Source organism: Chaetodon auriga, chromosome 11 (assembly GCF_051107435.1).
Source record: "Chaetodon auriga isolate fChaAug3 chromosome 11, fChaAug3.hap1, whole genome shotgun sequence".
Classification (NCBI taxonomy): domain Eukaryota; kingdom Metazoa; phylum Chordata; class Actinopteri; order Chaetodontiformes; family Chaetodontidae; genus Chaetodon; species Chaetodon auriga.
Window position 1 is genome coordinate 17,394,754 of NC_135084.1, and position 17,325 is coordinate 17,412,078.

The 17,325-nt window shown below is 45.7% G+C and overlaps 1 protein-coding gene across 8 annotated transcripts in view; it reads left to right on the forward strand.

Annotated features, from left to right (window-relative positions):
• The window catches only part of LOC143327810 (transcription factor COE3), a 67,904-nt gene that overhangs the window by 33,247 nt on the left and 17,332 nt on the right, over nt 1-17,325 (forward strand). For 2 of the 8 annotated variants that reach the window (XM_076742317.1, XM_076742312.1), the window contains exons 7-10: nt 6,640-6,721; nt 8,830-8,947; nt 13,670-13,803; nt 13,952-14,078. In XM_076742317.1, coding sequence (XP_076598432.1) covers nt 6,640-6,721; nt 8,830-8,947; nt 13,670-13,803; nt 13,952-14,078 — 461 coding nt within the window. Of the gene's footprint in view, nt 1-6,639; nt 6,722-8,829; nt 8,972-13,669; nt 13,804-13,951; nt 14,079-17,325 lie in introns of all 8 variants that reach the window. The other 6 variants (XM_076742314.1, XM_076742310.1, XM_076742315.1 and 3 more) reach the window with 3 other exon arrangements.

Below are 17,325 nucleotides of genomic sequence, written 5' to 3' on the forward strand. Positions count from 1 at the left end.
TGTGTGTGTTTGAGTGCATGTGTGCTTGCGTGTGTATGTGTGCACACATTCACTTATACTTATGTGTGTGTGTGTGTGTGTGGGTGTGTGTGTATGTGTGTGTGACTCCATGTGTGTGATTCATTCCAGGGCAGTTTTAGTCCTTATAAAATATTCATTTTGGTTGTGCAGGGCCCTGTAATTGCCATCTCTCACCCTGAATTATTTATACCTCGCACAGACTGACAAAGCTTTGCCATACGGCCCCAGATGAATCAGAAAGCAGCCATCTCTGCTGCCAACAGCACTGGGCTTTCACACAAATATGGCAGCCACGTCTCTCTGCCTGGCCTCTCTTAATTTGACATTTTCTTTTTCCCCCTGCCTTTGTCCTAGGTGCACAGAAAGGTTACCTGTTAGCTTTAAGCACCGACCCGCTCTCTGTCTTTCTGTCTCTATCCCCCCTGCCTACATGACAGTCCACAGTGGGTGTTTTTTTTTCTTCTTCTGTGAACGCGTTAATGTGGTGGCGATGTCAGAGTGGCTGCCTCATGTTTTATGATGACTGACCAGTCCTGACAGCCACTTTAGATGTATGTATTATACATTAGTAATAATATGATGTAGAAATACACTCGCATACGTTTGAGCATGCATGGACAGACAGCAAAACCACTGACTCACTGACCTATATATATCTAAAACACACAAACACACGCACATACATACACACACACACACACACACACACACACACACACACACATGCAAATAAGCCCCCACGGGCCTGCTGGATCCAGCATGGCTGTCAGTAAACGGTCAAAGCCCCCCTGCTGGCCTTGCCTGTACAGCTGCGTTCCTCTGTGTCCTGTCTGGATCTGATCACTCCAAGGTGCCATAGGAGAGAGACGGCACTGTATAGCTCCCATTGTAGACCGGGTCTGGGGCCTTCCAGAACCCCACGTCCAACACCCTAAATACTACTATTCACCCAGGCCAGCTACCCCAACATATGCTTATCTTCCATCTCACCAGTGCAGGGAGGTGCTGACTGGTATTTCCTCAAGGCCCCGAGCTCCAGTGCTGACCAGTAATCAAAGCACCACATTTCTCCTCCTGCGCAAAAATAACCTGGAGATACCTCTCTGCCGTCCAGCTGGTGAGCAGAGTAAATATTCCTGAGAACTGCATTGTTAATGTGCGTGATTATTTTTGTAGTGTCAGCAACCTTATGACTGACATCGTTCCAGAGCGTCATAGTCGTTATCAGTGATCATCATCATACGGCTTTTATTGCGCCCGTGATGATTCGATAATATTTATGAATTCCAGTTTGGATGTAGATGTTGTTGGCTCTATAGCGGCAACCAGTGTTTGATTCGTTTTTACAATAGAGCTGCGCAAGACACAACAATGCAGAATTATTTATGTTTTGTGTCTTATTATATTGTGTTCAAAGTCCTGGTAGAGAAAAGGCGTATTCAGAGTAAAACAAAGAGCAGCGTGCAACAGTACACAGCCTCAGCAGTATCTTGATGTGAGGGGATGGGAGAGGCAGAGAGAAAGCTCGGGGCTAAACATGCAGTATGTGGCGGGCTGGAGCTTAAAGCTGCATAAAGCGCACAGCCTTAGTCCACTGTTAGCAAGTGATGGATAGTTAGCAGGAGCTTCGAGTCTACGTCTAATCTGTTACAGTAAACCTGTGCCAAAGCCTGAAGGGAATCAGTGGGTCTTGCTGGGAGTGGGTTTGACGTGGAACCATTTGTGAAGACGAGCGATTCTCTTAAGTAAGAAACTAACAGTGTCCGGAGAGAGAGAGAGAGAGAGAGAGAGAGAGAGAGAGAGAGAGAGAGAGAGAGGAGGTGAGAAGAATGAGTGAGAGTACGAGAGAGAAGGAGGAAGGAGGAAGAGGTACCATAATGAGTCCTGTAGCCATGGAGCAAATGAAGAGGGATTGACAGAGTGAGGGATCCTCAAGTGAAATAATGTCAATGCCACTCTGCCCATTAGAGAGAAAGGGGGATGGTGGAGGAGAGGGTAAAGAGGGATGAATGGAGGGACACGGCTACATCTTAGGGTGCAGAGGAAGCACATAAATTATTTGTGACACCGCCGCAACACACACACCGCCAACAAAAATATGAAATATGAAACAACAAAATGAACTGACAATAGCAGCAGAAAAAATAAAGGAATAAAACTAAAAAAAAGGCCTTGGAAATACCCAATAAATTCTCCGAGACATGTAGTTGGGATATTTGATGTCGAACAATAATAATCACAGTGACATCTGCCTTGCTGCTCTCGCAGGAGATGGGCAGAGCTCGAGAGTGGAAGGGGTTAATCTCCCAAACCCAATAAGGTTGGATAGTGAGGCACTTGTTCCCTGATAAAGAAGTGATAGGATCTGCGGGTCTGGTCCCTCGGCGCTTGTACAGGGGTAGAGCAAATATTGTTAATGTGCTGTGGTTTACTTCAGCTAAGGCGAGAAAAACAGCTCCGCTTGACGAGAGAAGACAGCGGCGAGTCAGAATACGACAGAAATGGACGCGCGGCTCGGCTCGGCCTCCCAGGGACTTAACTGGCACATGTATCCGAGACCACTCAGTTGCATAAATAAGTGTTCGGGAAGATTAAGATCTATAAGTGTCTCTATTTCTCGTTTTACCTGCTCGGCCTTGTCACAACAGGGATCTGAATGCAGTTCAGTGGAGTGCCTAATAACTGGAGCAGTAGGTAGGGAAGGCAGGAGGCTTGACATTAAGACCCTGGCGTTTTGGAAATCCGATACGCTATTGACCCGTGTACTACTATCTCAGCGTAGAGATCTGGTGTCAGCAGATTGTAGTCTGGTGTTGGGAGCCGTTTCTTACAGGGCTCCTGTAACAGGGGCCCATTGAGTCTGGGAGGCAGCTGGGGCGTGATGGGCTGGAGCTGGGTGGTGATCGATACTCACCGCCCTGCAACGGATGACCTCACTGTCATGGCTGCCGGCTGTGGACACTGCATGCTAGTCATTAGTGCCGGGGCACCAATCAGGAGCTTAGAGTTGTCAATACCTGACTCTTACAGATACTGTGGCCATCTGTCAGTGTATTGTGTAACGGCCTAAGCAAATACAGGGAGGCTCTTGTTCTTGTACAATAAGAACAAGGTGTGCTATCAAAGAAAAAAAACACACTTTCACGATATAAGAAAGCAGCGAGTGAAAATAATTCCAACCAGCTCAGACTTTAAATTTTCAAGTCATTAAAAATAATCCAAATCTGAAAATGAATGGCTAAGAAAAAATGAATGAAATTGACAGGCGGGCTCGCCTCCGCTGTCGATGGAGCCTTCTTAATAATACAACATTATCCTTATTTGCCCTCTTCACTCAAATCAAAGGGATGGACATTTATGCATGAGTGACATCAACCCTGCAATTAAGTTGGCCATTTAAATGAGAGAAGGCCTTCCTCACCTCGCCTGTTTGTTTTTTTCCCCTCTCTCTTCTTTTTTTTTTTCCCTATTCCCCTCTCTGTTTGATGATGGGAGAGGGTGAGCTAGAATTAGGGCGATGGGTCTTCCTTTGAGTGTCAGCCTAAAATGATCAGAGTAAAGATAAGAGGGTCTAGCAGCCCTCAAATCAGTCAAAGTGCCAAAGTTGGCCTTTTTCTCCTCAATTACCGGGTCTGTGAAGCCAGGGAGTGGAAGGCGCCGAGCCTGCTGCATTACTAAAGAGACAATCTATTTCCCCTTTGACCAGAGGGAGAGAAATCATTATGGCATGATTAGTAGCTTCGGCAGTGGGCGAGCATGGAGGTACTACAGGAGAATCGTATTAATTGCCTTAGACCAAGGCAGGAGCAGGATTGTTTTAACGTTGATTTGTGGACCTGTATGACTAGCTGTCGGAGATAAAAGCTGATGTCAGGTCTTAGTTATACTGGCAGACTTCGGGCATGCAGACAGAGAGGGTTGATGTCAAAATGAGCTTCCACGGCTGTGCTGGAAGTCTTTCTCTATATGCCTGTCGATGTCTTCCTCTTTGTCTTTCTTCACACTTCATAGTTTTCCTTTACGCCTCCCACTATCCCTCCCTATACTCCCCCCTTCCCTCAGATGGACTACACCCCACCCCTTCCCGCACTCCCTTTCTCTCTCTCTCCTCCAACTGATAGCTGCCTTGGCCGATTATTTCATCCAGTGCGGTCCACTGAGAGCCTCCTCGCCCGGCTTTGGAAGAGCTTTAATTAGCCATGTTAATATCCCCTTCATTGGCCTTAATATCACTCAACACCTTCCTCCATCTCAGCGGCCACCAGGGTCCCCCTGTCCTGTCAGAACAGCTGATTATTGAGAAGGATAGCTTTAATCAAACCTAATTGCAGTTCATTCTTTCTCTCTATCCCCCTTTGCCCTCCATTGCCAACATCTAATGGCAGCGACGACTTGATATCCCATTAAAAAACAATTAAACAACCTCCTTTTGTCTCTGTGCGTGCCAAAACACCAGCACAAACTTCTGTAGATATTTAAGAAGTAAAAGAGAGAGAGAGGGGCCTTGTCTTAATTGCTCTCCTGTTCACCAAGGACCAATTTGCACTGTGCTCATAGAGAATCTTAACCAACTCAAATGTAATGGATGCTATAGCACTGCCACTGCTGCGGACTATGAAAATTAAGCTTATCTTTTTAGCGGAGAAATTGTGCTTAATTGCCTTCATAACAGTAAACATAAAGGAGCTACTTTATGATAGCGTGGGCACTCAATTTCTTGTGTTTATTGTTTCTTAACTTTTGGTTTCGCTGTAGTAGAAACAGTATGTAAAAGCATTAAAGTATCCGAGAAAAGAGACAAGACTAACTCTGAAAGTAATGTGTTTCTTTTATGAAGTCAATGCATTGCCTGGGAAATGTATTCTATCTCCTGTTCTGACATAAATTGTCTACCAATGGGTGATGTATGTACACGCACATGCACACGCTCACACGTGTGCGTGTGTGTAGATGTGCGCGCACGCACCCACAAACACACACTGTGGCCTTACCCAATCTGTATGAGAGGCGACAGACAAATAAAAGTCGTATTTCAGGTCTGCTTTCCGCAGATGTCTGCTGCTCTACATTATGACTCTTTGGGGAAATAAAAACAGGGTCAGGGAATTAGAGTACATAATGGTCATTTTGATGATCAGCCAACAGATGCAACCCGAAAACACAGTGAACACAATCAAGCGAAATGCACTAATGACAAGTCAGGTTTTTTATGGCCTCACCACACGCCGACAGGCAATCAGCATTCTGGCATGGGTTAAAATGTCTTTTATTGATGTCCGAGCCAAAGCTCCTTGGATGTGGAGTGAAAATATTTTCTCACCTCTCCTCTCCCTCCTGGGCCCTCAGTGAAGCACAAGGTATAGGAGTCTATCGAAGAACGCTTCTAAATGACCAGTGCATGTGTTAATGTGGCCAGGGTTAGAAGGGTCATTTCAGACTCTGATTTATGGCCTGGCCAGGATCCCACTGGGCGAACGAGAAGTCTTAAGTGTTGCGAAAGCGTCCTCGCAGGCCACACAAGCCACTGTATTTAGCTGAATGAAATGGCCGTGCAATCTATGGTGCAATCTATGGTAATCCAATGAGCCGCTGTGATTCTGTGAGCCAAGGTAGTGTTACAATGGAAACCACAGTATTGCATATAGTAATGCTAGTGCAATGTGATGAAAAATAAATATCACGGCACGGTGTTTATAATGAATCGGAAGAAAGCAAAAGCACAATCAGTCATGATTCTGTGGGGAGAATTTGCAAAAACAAGTCAATTTCATTGTTTATTCTGTGTAGTTGTGTAAGATTTTGCACAATGGGCTGCGTATGAGACAATTTTTCTTATTGGCCTTGTTGTTAATCTTCCTCTTTTTTAACTATTTTATGTCTATGGCGCCACATCTGATATTCAGCTCTCAATACAAGGCTTTAGCAACAAATTCTGCGCAAACCCCCGAGAAAGTGGGAGACGAAGGCAGCTTACAAACTAACCAAGCCCAGATCTCACTCAGACGTGACATTTGTTCAGAGACGATTAGCCAGGTTGTAATTTGTGGCATAATTGCCTCACCCACCCACAAGTGCATGGGTGTGTGTCTACGTTATGCTTGTGTGTCTGTGTGTGTGGCATACGGTGGTCCCAGGAGTGTCCGCCTAATTGCCTGACAGGACTATAAGTTTTGTGGCGCGCTCTCACCTTGTTAGGTCCTTTATCCCTGATGCTCTTCAAACAAGACCTGGTCACAGGTGGGCCTCATTTGCTTCCCTATTGAACAGGAGAACTTTAATTGCACAGGGGGTGTCCTGGGATTAAAGAGGTGGGTGGAATATCAAGTGACTTCCTGTATGTTAGTGGCAGATGGGTGTTGGGAAAGACCTATGAACTCAGGTGAGGCGAATAAGATGACAAAGAGACTGATGCTCTTGATTTTGAGGGACTGATAAATAAGGCGACTTTGACACTCAGTGTAACATCACTTTTGTTTCTGACTGGATGGATGAATGAATCAGACGTGGGAGTGTTTGATCACTCTCTCTTAAATATTCCCACAACTTTGCCATTTCTTAATTTAGCTTTAAAGGTATACTAATCAATGGTTTTTGCCTTTGTTTTGTGCTCTCTTTCAGATTCTTCCTAAAGTTCTTTCTCAAGTGCAATCAGAACTGTCTGAAGAATGCAGGGAATCCACGAGACATGCGCAGATTCCAGGTGAATCTATTTCACATGTATGCTCTGTCTATTTCTGTCTCTGTCTCTCGCTGTCTGTCTCTCTTTTTGCACTCACGCAGGTGTGCAACCGCGCTAAGTCACATCGACACACATTCACATATGAATCGAATTCTATTATTGGCACTGAAGGAGGCAACAACCAGGGAAAGAGAGAGTGAAGGATTCTGTGTCCTGTGCACTCTGGACAGAATATTTATTAGGGAATACCATCTGACACAAATAAGGATATAGGATTTAAGAGTGTCATCAATTGTGTTCCTGACAGCTTTCTGAGCCCCAGCGCAGAGGGGAGGACGATCCAACCACATGTAACAACAGTGTTAACTCAGGATCTGTCTGGCAGCGGAAACGCATACCTTCTTATACACACATATGCGCAAGCACGCACACACGCGGACACACACGCATATGGATGCATTCCCATACATGCTAGGAGTGCATATATTTGCTTTCTCTACATCCCGCTCTCATTCTTACACACATATGCATACACTTAAAGTCACACATATATGCAGCTCTCAGTGCAGCCAGTGAAAACCATGTTGAGCCATCTGAAAACCATCATTATTGCGGGCTGACAAAATGCTGCGATTTATACTAAAAGGACATGACCGTTGAGCACTTTTACAGCTTCTTTAACCCTCTCACTTCTAATGTGTCAGGTAGTTGAGCCTTGAAATTATTGACCCCCCCTTGCTGATCCATTTATCCAACCATCCATCCATCCTACTCAGACATTTTCACCACAAGCAGCCCACTAGGTCAAGGTGAGAGAGTGAGAGTTTAGTGTGATTTGTCCTATCAGGATAGCGACAAACTGCAGGAGGGCGTCTGTCACTGACAGCACTGTTCTGTGATAGACACACAAGCCAGCATCCTCCAGGAGGAAGCCCAGACATGAAACAGGCAAGACAGGGTGTCCCCTCCTGATGTCACCACCATCAGACCTCCCCTGCCTCCTCAAATCTTCCCTCAGGGTGAATGTGGACTGATGCATGACAGCCACCAAGGGCTTTCACCTCTCACTCCCGTGTGTCAAAAGGAATGCAAGAAAGAAGAAAGTTGTAGCATCACTCTTTTTTGCAAAGCTAAAACATGCGCATTAAGTCTGAAATAACAAGATTCTGGATTTTTGTTTTGTTTTGTTTTGTTTTTGCTGATGAGCATCCCTTGTCATCAGTCCAACAGTTAGTATGCCATTTTTCCCTAAATAGATTTCCCAGATGCTCCACCATAGGTGTTTCTCTGGCCAAAGTTGTGTATTCTGCATGCCTTCCACTCCACTTATTACCCCCAAAAACCAGCTGGAGGCCAGAGAGGGCCCAATCCATCATCCTCAGCTTGGCCCAGCTCTGAACCTGCTCACAAGAATGGAGCTCTTTCACTTCCCCTTCTCTCCCCTCCTCCCCTTACACCCCCACCCTTCCCAAACCAACCAAAAAAAGCGCCCCCCTAAATTCCACTGCTACACCGAGGTCACTCACCGGCGAAGCAAACCTGAGAGGGGCTCTCTGTTTCCGGCTCAGAAACACTTTGGCCATTCACATGCGGCTCACTGTTTGGAGATGTGGTAGCCAAAAAAACAACAACAAAAATAAGCATTATGAAATATGGAGTGTGGCTTGGAATCCGATCCTAGTAAAATGTTTGTTGAGTGATGGGATGGAGTACGGTTCAGTTGCTAATGACTCCAGTAATATTTTAAAAGGGAGGCCTTCCATCCTCAAATAGATGGACAAGCTGATCAATAATTCTGAGCTTCGGCTATGATGACAGTTGGTAGAGTGGCTAAACGGAAATGGTATTTTAGCGATTGAAAAGTCAATTAGGCGTACACAAATGCAAGACACTAAAAAGCAAAAACAAAATGGCCGAGAAGCAGGGTAACGTGATATGTGCAAAGAGAACAACCACTTCAGGAGGTCTGACAATGGTAATCAATGGCACACAGGCAGGTACCTGGACACCACAGGACTTATGAAGCATTCATGTATCCGCTGCAACCCAGAACATAAGTGAGAATGTAACACCGTATTCCTCTGATTGTTGTTATTAAATTGCGTGTTTCACCTTCACTCCTGTTGCAGGTTGTCGTATCGACGACCGTCAATGTGGACGGCCATGTCTTGGCTGTTTCAGACAACATGTTCGTACACAACAATTCCAAGCATGGGCGAAGGGCTCGCAGACTCGACCCTTCAGAAGGTACGCCTCCTTATCTGGAGAATGGTAGGCACATTTTTACATCTTATAATTTGCTACGCTCCTTTTTCCTCATACTTTCTTTCAGACGTCCTCCCATTTTACAAACCGCACACCTAGTTGCTTCTAGTTCCTTAGAATCTTTTTGTTCCTCCATCACTTTCATTTTTTTACTCTTTGAGTTGCTTTTTTGCCTCCTGCATATCTATTATTGCGCATTCGCTGGAAATCGTACGCATCACTCGCTGTATTTATCATTTCGATATCGCCAATGAGAACAATGGCACTCAGAGTCGTGATTTTAAAATGTTATACTACTTCCAGTCTCCTAATGCACCTACATTTGTCCTAAAAGCCGATGTGAAACATGATCAAATTGCTTAAGAATTTGGCTGTGAGGTCAATTTCCTGTCATTGGGTTCTGCAGATTTAGCTGTGAGAGAGCTGAAACAGGGGGAAGGAGAAAGAGAGAAAGGAGGGGGGAGGGAAGGGTGGGTTGATGGTGTGTGTGTGTGTGTGTGTGTGTGTGTGTGTGTGTGTGTGGAGGGGTTGGTGGGGGGGGGGCGGCCTATGAGAAAAACAGAACTTACTGTTTTTCTTCCAACTGATTCCATATGATAGACTGATTGCCTGCTCAGCCAAAAGAGAGAAAAGAAGGACCACCAAACCATGGGAAATCCAAAAAGTAAAACGCACTAAACATAACCTTATGACCCTCATGGCCTCCACTCGCAGATGGGAGCGCACACAGCTGAAAGATTGTAAGAAAAAAAAAAAAAAGGGAGAGAACTGACTCGGGCCAATTGTGCAAATTGCTTATCTTCAGATTTCAAGAGCCAATTATGGCTGGGCAAACAGTTTATATACACCACTGACTAAAACAAGCTTCTCTACACATTAATGGGCATTAATGGTTCTATCACCAAAAGCAAATGTAATGTTTAATACAACAACGACTAATAAAAAAAAAAAAAAAAAAAAAAAGACTAGACAATTAATATATCTCAGTGCTCTCTAGTCCTAGTGGGGGAAAAAGCTAATCTATTTGTTTTTGTCTTTATTAATGACTCCTCTACTGGAGAACAAAATCAAATAATTAAAGTCCTGCCCGGAGCACCAAAGTCATTATGTTCGCTGACGTTCTGTTTGTGTGTTTCACGTTTATGACACGATAGGTGTGGATCGCCTAGCAACCAGTTTCTTAATGAGGGGAGCAATTAAAGAGGTTGAGCCCTCGCCTCCATGTTCCTCCACTCCCATGGGGCCCCATGTGTTGTGTGTGGGTGAGTGTCTGTCTATGCGTGTGTGTGCTTGTGTTCTTCACAGGTTGCCCCAACCCATCCTTTTCTTCCTCTCTTCACCACACTCTTCAAAGCAGCAGAGTGACGCCCCGTAAAGCAAGAAAAGAAGCTATTGTCAACCGCCCAGTTGAACACGTCTTTGTCTAATAACTTTAATACACCTTCCCTCTGCTCACCCCCGTGCGCTCTCTCACAAGTTGAGACCCCCCACCCAACCACCCCCCACCCCCCGCCTCCCTCCCTCCCAGGCTCAGCTCCATAACAAACTAATTTAACATGCATCAACAACGATCACTTGCTTTTGTTTGAGTCACCTTTAACAAACAGAGACGTGACACGTGAGAAAAGGAGACCCCGGTCATAAAATGTAATTCCAGCCATGTCCTCCATAGTGCTCTGACAACTCGCAGACAGACAGACAGCGTGCTTTAAATTAGCAACACATTCTTCCTTGTGAGTTCACTGGGCGAGAAGCCTCAGATATGTGTCTGGCTGACTGTGGCTGAAACAGAGAGGCATCCTTCCTCTAAAGCTCACGCTGCACTTGTGCCTCTCGCCTCGCATTGATCAAGAGGTGCTGCCCCCTATTGGCGCGCACACGGGATAGCCTGTGGATGACAGACTGAATCTCACCATGTGACATTTTTGTTCACTTGTGTGTACTGTCACACAACAAGCATATTATGCATTCAGACACGAATGTGCTTTGTGGCTGCCTGTCACTCAAACATGTATAGATTCAGGCTCAAAGGTGCATAAACATGCTCACAAATAGTCGAGTCTTTCACACACACAGCGACACCCCCCCCCACACACAGACACACAGGAACAGCACAGCACCGACACACACAGACTCTGTCTCCCTTTCTCTCTTTCACACACACACACACACACACACACACACACACACACACACACACACACACGTTCCTTAGCTCAGTTCCACCATTATAGAGCCCCAGACAATATAGGAGACTCAGCATAGAGCCTGCAGCGCCTGCCTCATTTGCATGCCAAGTGGCTGTAATGCTGTTAGGGTTTATGCAATAAAGACAAGTGAATCCAGACTGCTGGGCCTAAGAGGAAGAAAGAGAGGGAGAAAAGAAGGAAGGGGGGGAAAGCAGAGGAGGAAAGGAGAAAGAGAAGGAGAGAGGATGAGAGAGAGAGAGGTTGAGAGTGAGAGAGGGGCAGAAGGAGAGAGAGAGAAACGGAGTGAGGGAGAGTCAAAGGGAACAGATGGCCCAGGGAGAGGTAAAAGGTATAATCCCATCAGCTGCACTATCAACCGACCATCTGGACATCCCACAGCACAATTACAACACATTTCAGCAGGCAGAACAAAGGACGGCTTCGCGGGGCCATATCAGACCTGTTTGAGTGTCACAATACTAGAGCTGAGACCTCCTCTGCTCAGATCTCAGATCAGTTTTGACGTCCTCTACGGCTAACCTCACCAGAGAGGAAAAAGATTAGGATGGATCACAGATCGGGCGCCTGGGGTCATTTCACAGCAAAGTGGAATTTAAATAAATTTAAACACACAAAACTGATAGGGTAACCCCCCCCCCCCCAAAAAAAAAAACAAGCCATGAAATATGAATTCAAATCGAGTCATTTTCCTCTACTGTAACCCACCAAAGTTTGCAAAGACTTAGTGATGCAGCGCTCTTTGCATCCTCATCCGTCCACTCCTCATGATGCCTATCATCTGCTGAGGGGGCATTGTGCGTGTCTGTCATCAGATCGCCTGCGCTGACTGTGTAATCCACTTCGCCACGGTCCCCATTCAGCACATGCTCCCCTCTCTGTCTGTGCATTGAGACATATGCAAATTTTCAGGCAGAAGGGTGGACGGCTTAGGGCCTCAGTCGCTGCCTCTCCATGGGTCCTTCTGTGTGTGGGAGGGGGCACTGGGATTTCCGAGATTGGTGCGTCTGTGTTTGTGTGTGTGTGTGTGCGTTTATGCGTGATTGTGTATGCCTGTCGTAGGTTTCAGGCTGCAGCTGCCCCCCAACAGTCACCGTCACCATCAGGCCCTCTTCTTGCCTCCTCCTCCTTCCTGCCCCCCCCCCCCCCCTTCTCTCTCATCCCCAAAGTCAATTTGTTTACAGTAATTTTGAAGGGTGAATTATTTGCTGTAATCGTCCGCACTGATGAAGGTCAGGCCCTTAGAGGGGGCCCAGCATGCCCATAGAGGGTTGGTCCTCTTTCAGACGCTCCGCTTCGCAATTAAGGAAAGCAAATGTCACTCCTCCAGGCCTCACAAATGAAAATCTGTACGAGGTGATTAGCATGAAGTCAACAGCGCCTGTTAAAGTCAGATTCCCTGTAGTACCAATGTGTGTGTGTGCACTTTATGGGCAGAGAGAGAGAGCAAACATGACCTGAACAGACCCAACAGCAAGGCAAACAAAGGGAGATGTCTTGTCTGAGGTGATCCATACAACAATGGCCGACTGTGATTTACTTACTGGATGGAAAGGATAATAGAGGTTTAGAACTGAGCTTGTAAAGGAAAAAGGAACTTGCTGAAATAGTTGCTCACATGTTGAGGAGTCGAGAAAACATGCACAATTCATAGTGTATTAAAAGATATTGATGGAAATAGATTAAATTTGATATTGCTATTTTATGGCGAGCTGTCATGCTATTTCTGTTGTAAACACGGTGTTGTGCTGAACACCATATTAAGGTAATGCATCAAATGACAGTGGATGTGAGGCACCAGATCACTCAAATTAGATTATAATAACAACCCAGACTGTTGATGAATGGCAGAGCTACGTAGCAGAAGTCATGCCAGATGAAAAGCATTGTAATAAACAATATGAAATGGATTGAATCGATCACGAGGAAAAAAAAGAAAAAAACTCAATCTGAATAATTCATGAGTGCATTTCACGTTATGAAACCTGAAACTACACTCAGTGTGCCTGTACTGTACTACATATGCAGAACAAAGGTAATGAAATAACATGAACCAGCAAAGCTTTAGCTTGTCATTCCCACTATAACAGCCTGTATTCTTGACTCATTTAAGATGTGTTCAACTTTGAAATTCTACTGTACATGGCGGTGCATGCTTAATCAATTCTGATAGCTACATTTGCCCTGACACATAATTTGCTCCATCAAATCATTTTCCTGGCGAGCCCGGCGTTTAGCCTTTGTGAAGTGGACCATTTGAAGGGTCTGCTTAACTACACCACTCCAGCGCGCTGATAAATGATTTTGATTCTCGTGCCTTAAAGGACAAATCCATCATTTTTTTTCCAGGGGCAATTTCCATGATTTGTCTTTGTGAGAGAGACATGGAGGGCTGAACGTGGAGCCGATGCAGTAATGTGTCTTTGTGGAAATAGACATGGGCCCCGACTGTTGAAGCCTAGGTGCTGAATTTGCTCTTCTCTTTGTCTTGGATAAGCAGCCACCCCGTGCATCAAGGCTATCAGCCCCAGTGAGGGATGGACCACTGGAGGAGCCACTGTCATCATCATAGGAGACAACTTCTTTGACGGCCTACAAGTTGTGTTCGGCACCATGCTCGTATGGAGTGAGGTATGATCTGTGTCACAGATCAGTTTGAGTGTTGAAAAATCTGTCCCACTCCAAACAAACTTTCCAGCCAGTACTTTTAACAGCACAGATGCTCTAGTTTCTTATTGCACAGGGCTAATTATTTCTTTTCTTTTCCTTCAAAATCCAGCTGATAACTCCTCACGCCATCCGCGTCCAGACTCCTCCTCGGCACATCCCCGGTGTTGTGGAAGTCACGCTGTCCTACAAGTCCAAGCAGTTCTGCAAAGGTGCCCCTGGGAGATTTGTCTATACTGGTGAGTCAGAACCTTCTTTTCCTCACTCCCTCTCTTTCTCCAGGCCTCTCCTGTGCACCCCCCCCTCTCCCTCCTCTCTCTGTCTGGATGGAGCCCTCAACCCCAAGTCCAGGCGCTAATAATGAACTAACCAGGGCCATGCTTGCTGAATGTTAAAATGTGTGAGATCTGCACTGCTAGCGAAAAGGTTTTTCATGGAGGGGCACCTACAAGTGCAACTCGATCCCCCTCTGACCTGCCATCATACAAGGGCGCTGCCAAGCTCTGTTAAACTCAAGCTGTCAGGATAACTCATTCTGCCAATTCTCTTTATCTGCCCTGTTGTGAGACAGATAATGCTTCCTGCTAATTTGCTGATTTTGTAAGGCAAACCGTGGTCTCATTTTTTATGAATCATATTAGAAACGCAATATCCAGGTTAAGTGCATGAGTGCGTCTGAAGTTATTCTCATGTGTGTTCAACATAAATTCATAGGAGAGAAAGTGCGCAAAGAGATGAGAGAGAAGTGTGTGTGAGGCAGAGAGGGTGTGTGTGTGTCACACTATAAGTAAGGGATCTGATTATCTTGGCTAACAGAAGGAAGTGGTGGTCTTATCTGTCATCATTGGTGAGGAGACAGAGGTTGTGGGGGTCAGAGCCTGTCTGACCTGGAAGCCTCTGTCTGTTCTTACTCTGATGGGCAGAATGAAACGGGGGGCGCGTCAAAGCACTCTCACTTCCCCCAGGCCTCCAGCACAGCCCTGGCCTTGAGCACAGCAGAATTGCAAAGTGGGGGCTGGACCCCCACCCCCCCCACCAAACCCCTATCCAGACCCCTCCATCCTGGGGCAGCTGTTTCTCATCAAGTCCCCCCCCCCCCCTTCTCGTTCTCGCTCCCCAAACCACCACTACCACCCCCAGCCATCCGTCCCCTTCTCCTCCAACCGTGCAGTCTGGCCCAGCTCTCCTGCATTTAACCTCCCTAGCAGGAGCGGAGCAGAGGCCAACAAGGCACCAGGATAATGAAACAGGAGTGTAGTGTGGCTGCGTAAGTGTATGTGTGTCTGTTTGTGTGAGAGCGAGCGAGAGGGAGGAAATGTGTGTGCGCCAGTGTGTGTCTGTGTGTACATGTGTTACTGCACAGCCCTGAGAAGGTGTATAAGTTAAGACATTAATGGCTTCTATAGCACCCTGGTGAAAGTGCCAGGTCCCTTAAGAACAGACCCCATTAGTCACAGAGGCTAAGCGGATTGGGATGATTACCATCAGGTTTTACTGGGGAAACGTGTCCCCTTCTCTCTATCTTTGTTGATTTCTTCCCCCTCATTCTTCCTCTCTGTCTTCCCTGGGTTCCTACTCACTTCCAGTTAGTATAAAGATACAATTACCCCTGGAGGCAACGGTGGTACAATTGATTAGTGCGCTGAATTAAAAGAGAAAGTCACCAATAGACAGGTCCGGCTCCTCTGCTCTGCTATTCCCTGTGTGGCTCACCCTGATTGTACAAGGGTTGACGCTTGAGAGAATGAACCCGTTAAAGAGAGCAGAATGCATAACGCTTCAATGAGGTAGCACTGACTCCGTATGTACAGTAATTGCGAGGTGAAAAGATGTTAGCTACTTCTCCCAGACAATAAAAAGTGAATAGACTGACGCACTGAGTGCAGGAGAGTGGATCATGTATTTAAGAGTGAAACAGCTCATTTCAAACCATAGCTTTTCTTTCTGTGTTACAGCACTTGAAAAAAAAATGGCACTACATGAGCAAATGGGTTTGAAATGACCTGGAGTTACAATAGCAAATTACATGGGCTGAAAAGGGCATGTAGTGACAGGGTGCTGTCTAAAAGGCACAAAATGTCCCGGTGTCATACTGGAGAGCAACATGTGCATATCAAAGGTCTAGTTATCAAAGCATATGGCTTCAAGCGTGACTTGAGAGCACGGCTTGAGAGGAGTGCCTTTTTAGACTTTTTTCTCCTTCATGTTGACTCTTCTTGCACCGCCACCCTAATTGTGGAGATTTAACTCGCTCAATTTAAGAAATTATCACAAATTACCAAGAGTCAACACAGAGGAGACTGCAGCCAATTCGAACAGCACAGGGACACGTCCTCACTCGGGTTAGTACCCTGGAACGGCTCCAAAACTCACAATCCATTCTCAGAAAGAGAGCACCCTGTAGTGTATGTCAAATAATCCTGTTGGCATTGACTATTGAATGCTTGAAACACTAATGAGACAAACAGACATACTATATAAAACTTTAGTAGACTGTAGTTTACAGACTGCTTCAAGGAGCTTATATCTGTACTTTAATTGGCACATTTTTAAAGGAAATGACATGTTGGCTATATTTGCTGTTTTACAGTCTATACCTTTTACCTTCTAACAAAATGTTGTCCCTTAGAGCTTGCTAGCTTGTCCTCTGTCTAATCCATGTATTGGTTATCCATTGGTCTAACTGTCAGCAAGGTTGTAGAAAATCAAAAGGAGAAAGTCCTGGCTGTACCTGAGGTCAATACTTTATTATACTTCCCACTTTATTAAGCACTGCAAACAGTACATGCTGGTTTGAACAGATATTTCTCGAACAGAAAGTGTCCATTTTTGGCCCCATTTGCGGCGTCTTAACCTTTTTACTGCATAGTTATAGCACTGTATGAAAGAGTAAATCATAAATAAAAACTTTGACCGTACAATTTATCCAATTTAAGCTCCTAATTGCATCAGAGCTTTTGGTTTTCTATCTTGGCCAAGTTTCCACGAGAGCTCCCCTCCAGGGGCAACGATGCAGGCCCTTGGTAATATGGTTCTGCAAGCAGTCCTAACACACTCAGCCACTATTTATCCTAATCAGTGACATCCACATAACCAGGATTGCTTAAAATGAACCCCTTCCGCGCCCCAGAAAACGCACATTTACCGGGACCCCATTTGTCATGGGTAAATTGAGGGTCAGTAAACTTCGCCTGTATCCTCCAGTGGGGATCCAGGACATGCATCATAACGTTAGGAGAGAATGATTGGCGAAGGCGAGCTGTCACACATTTGTCAGGGGGAAGGGAACATTATTTGCTAATTTCCCAAGCTGGGCACTGACAGGGTGCTTCGTCTTCAGACCTTTGGTGACCAGCATGGCTTCTCAGCTATTAGTACAAGTCAAGTGTTTTTTTGTTTTTTTTTTCCTCCTCACTGTAAAGCGGCAGTAATAAGAGTCGTTCGTTCGACCTCACAAGATCGCAGCACACTGGGTGAAGGATTTTG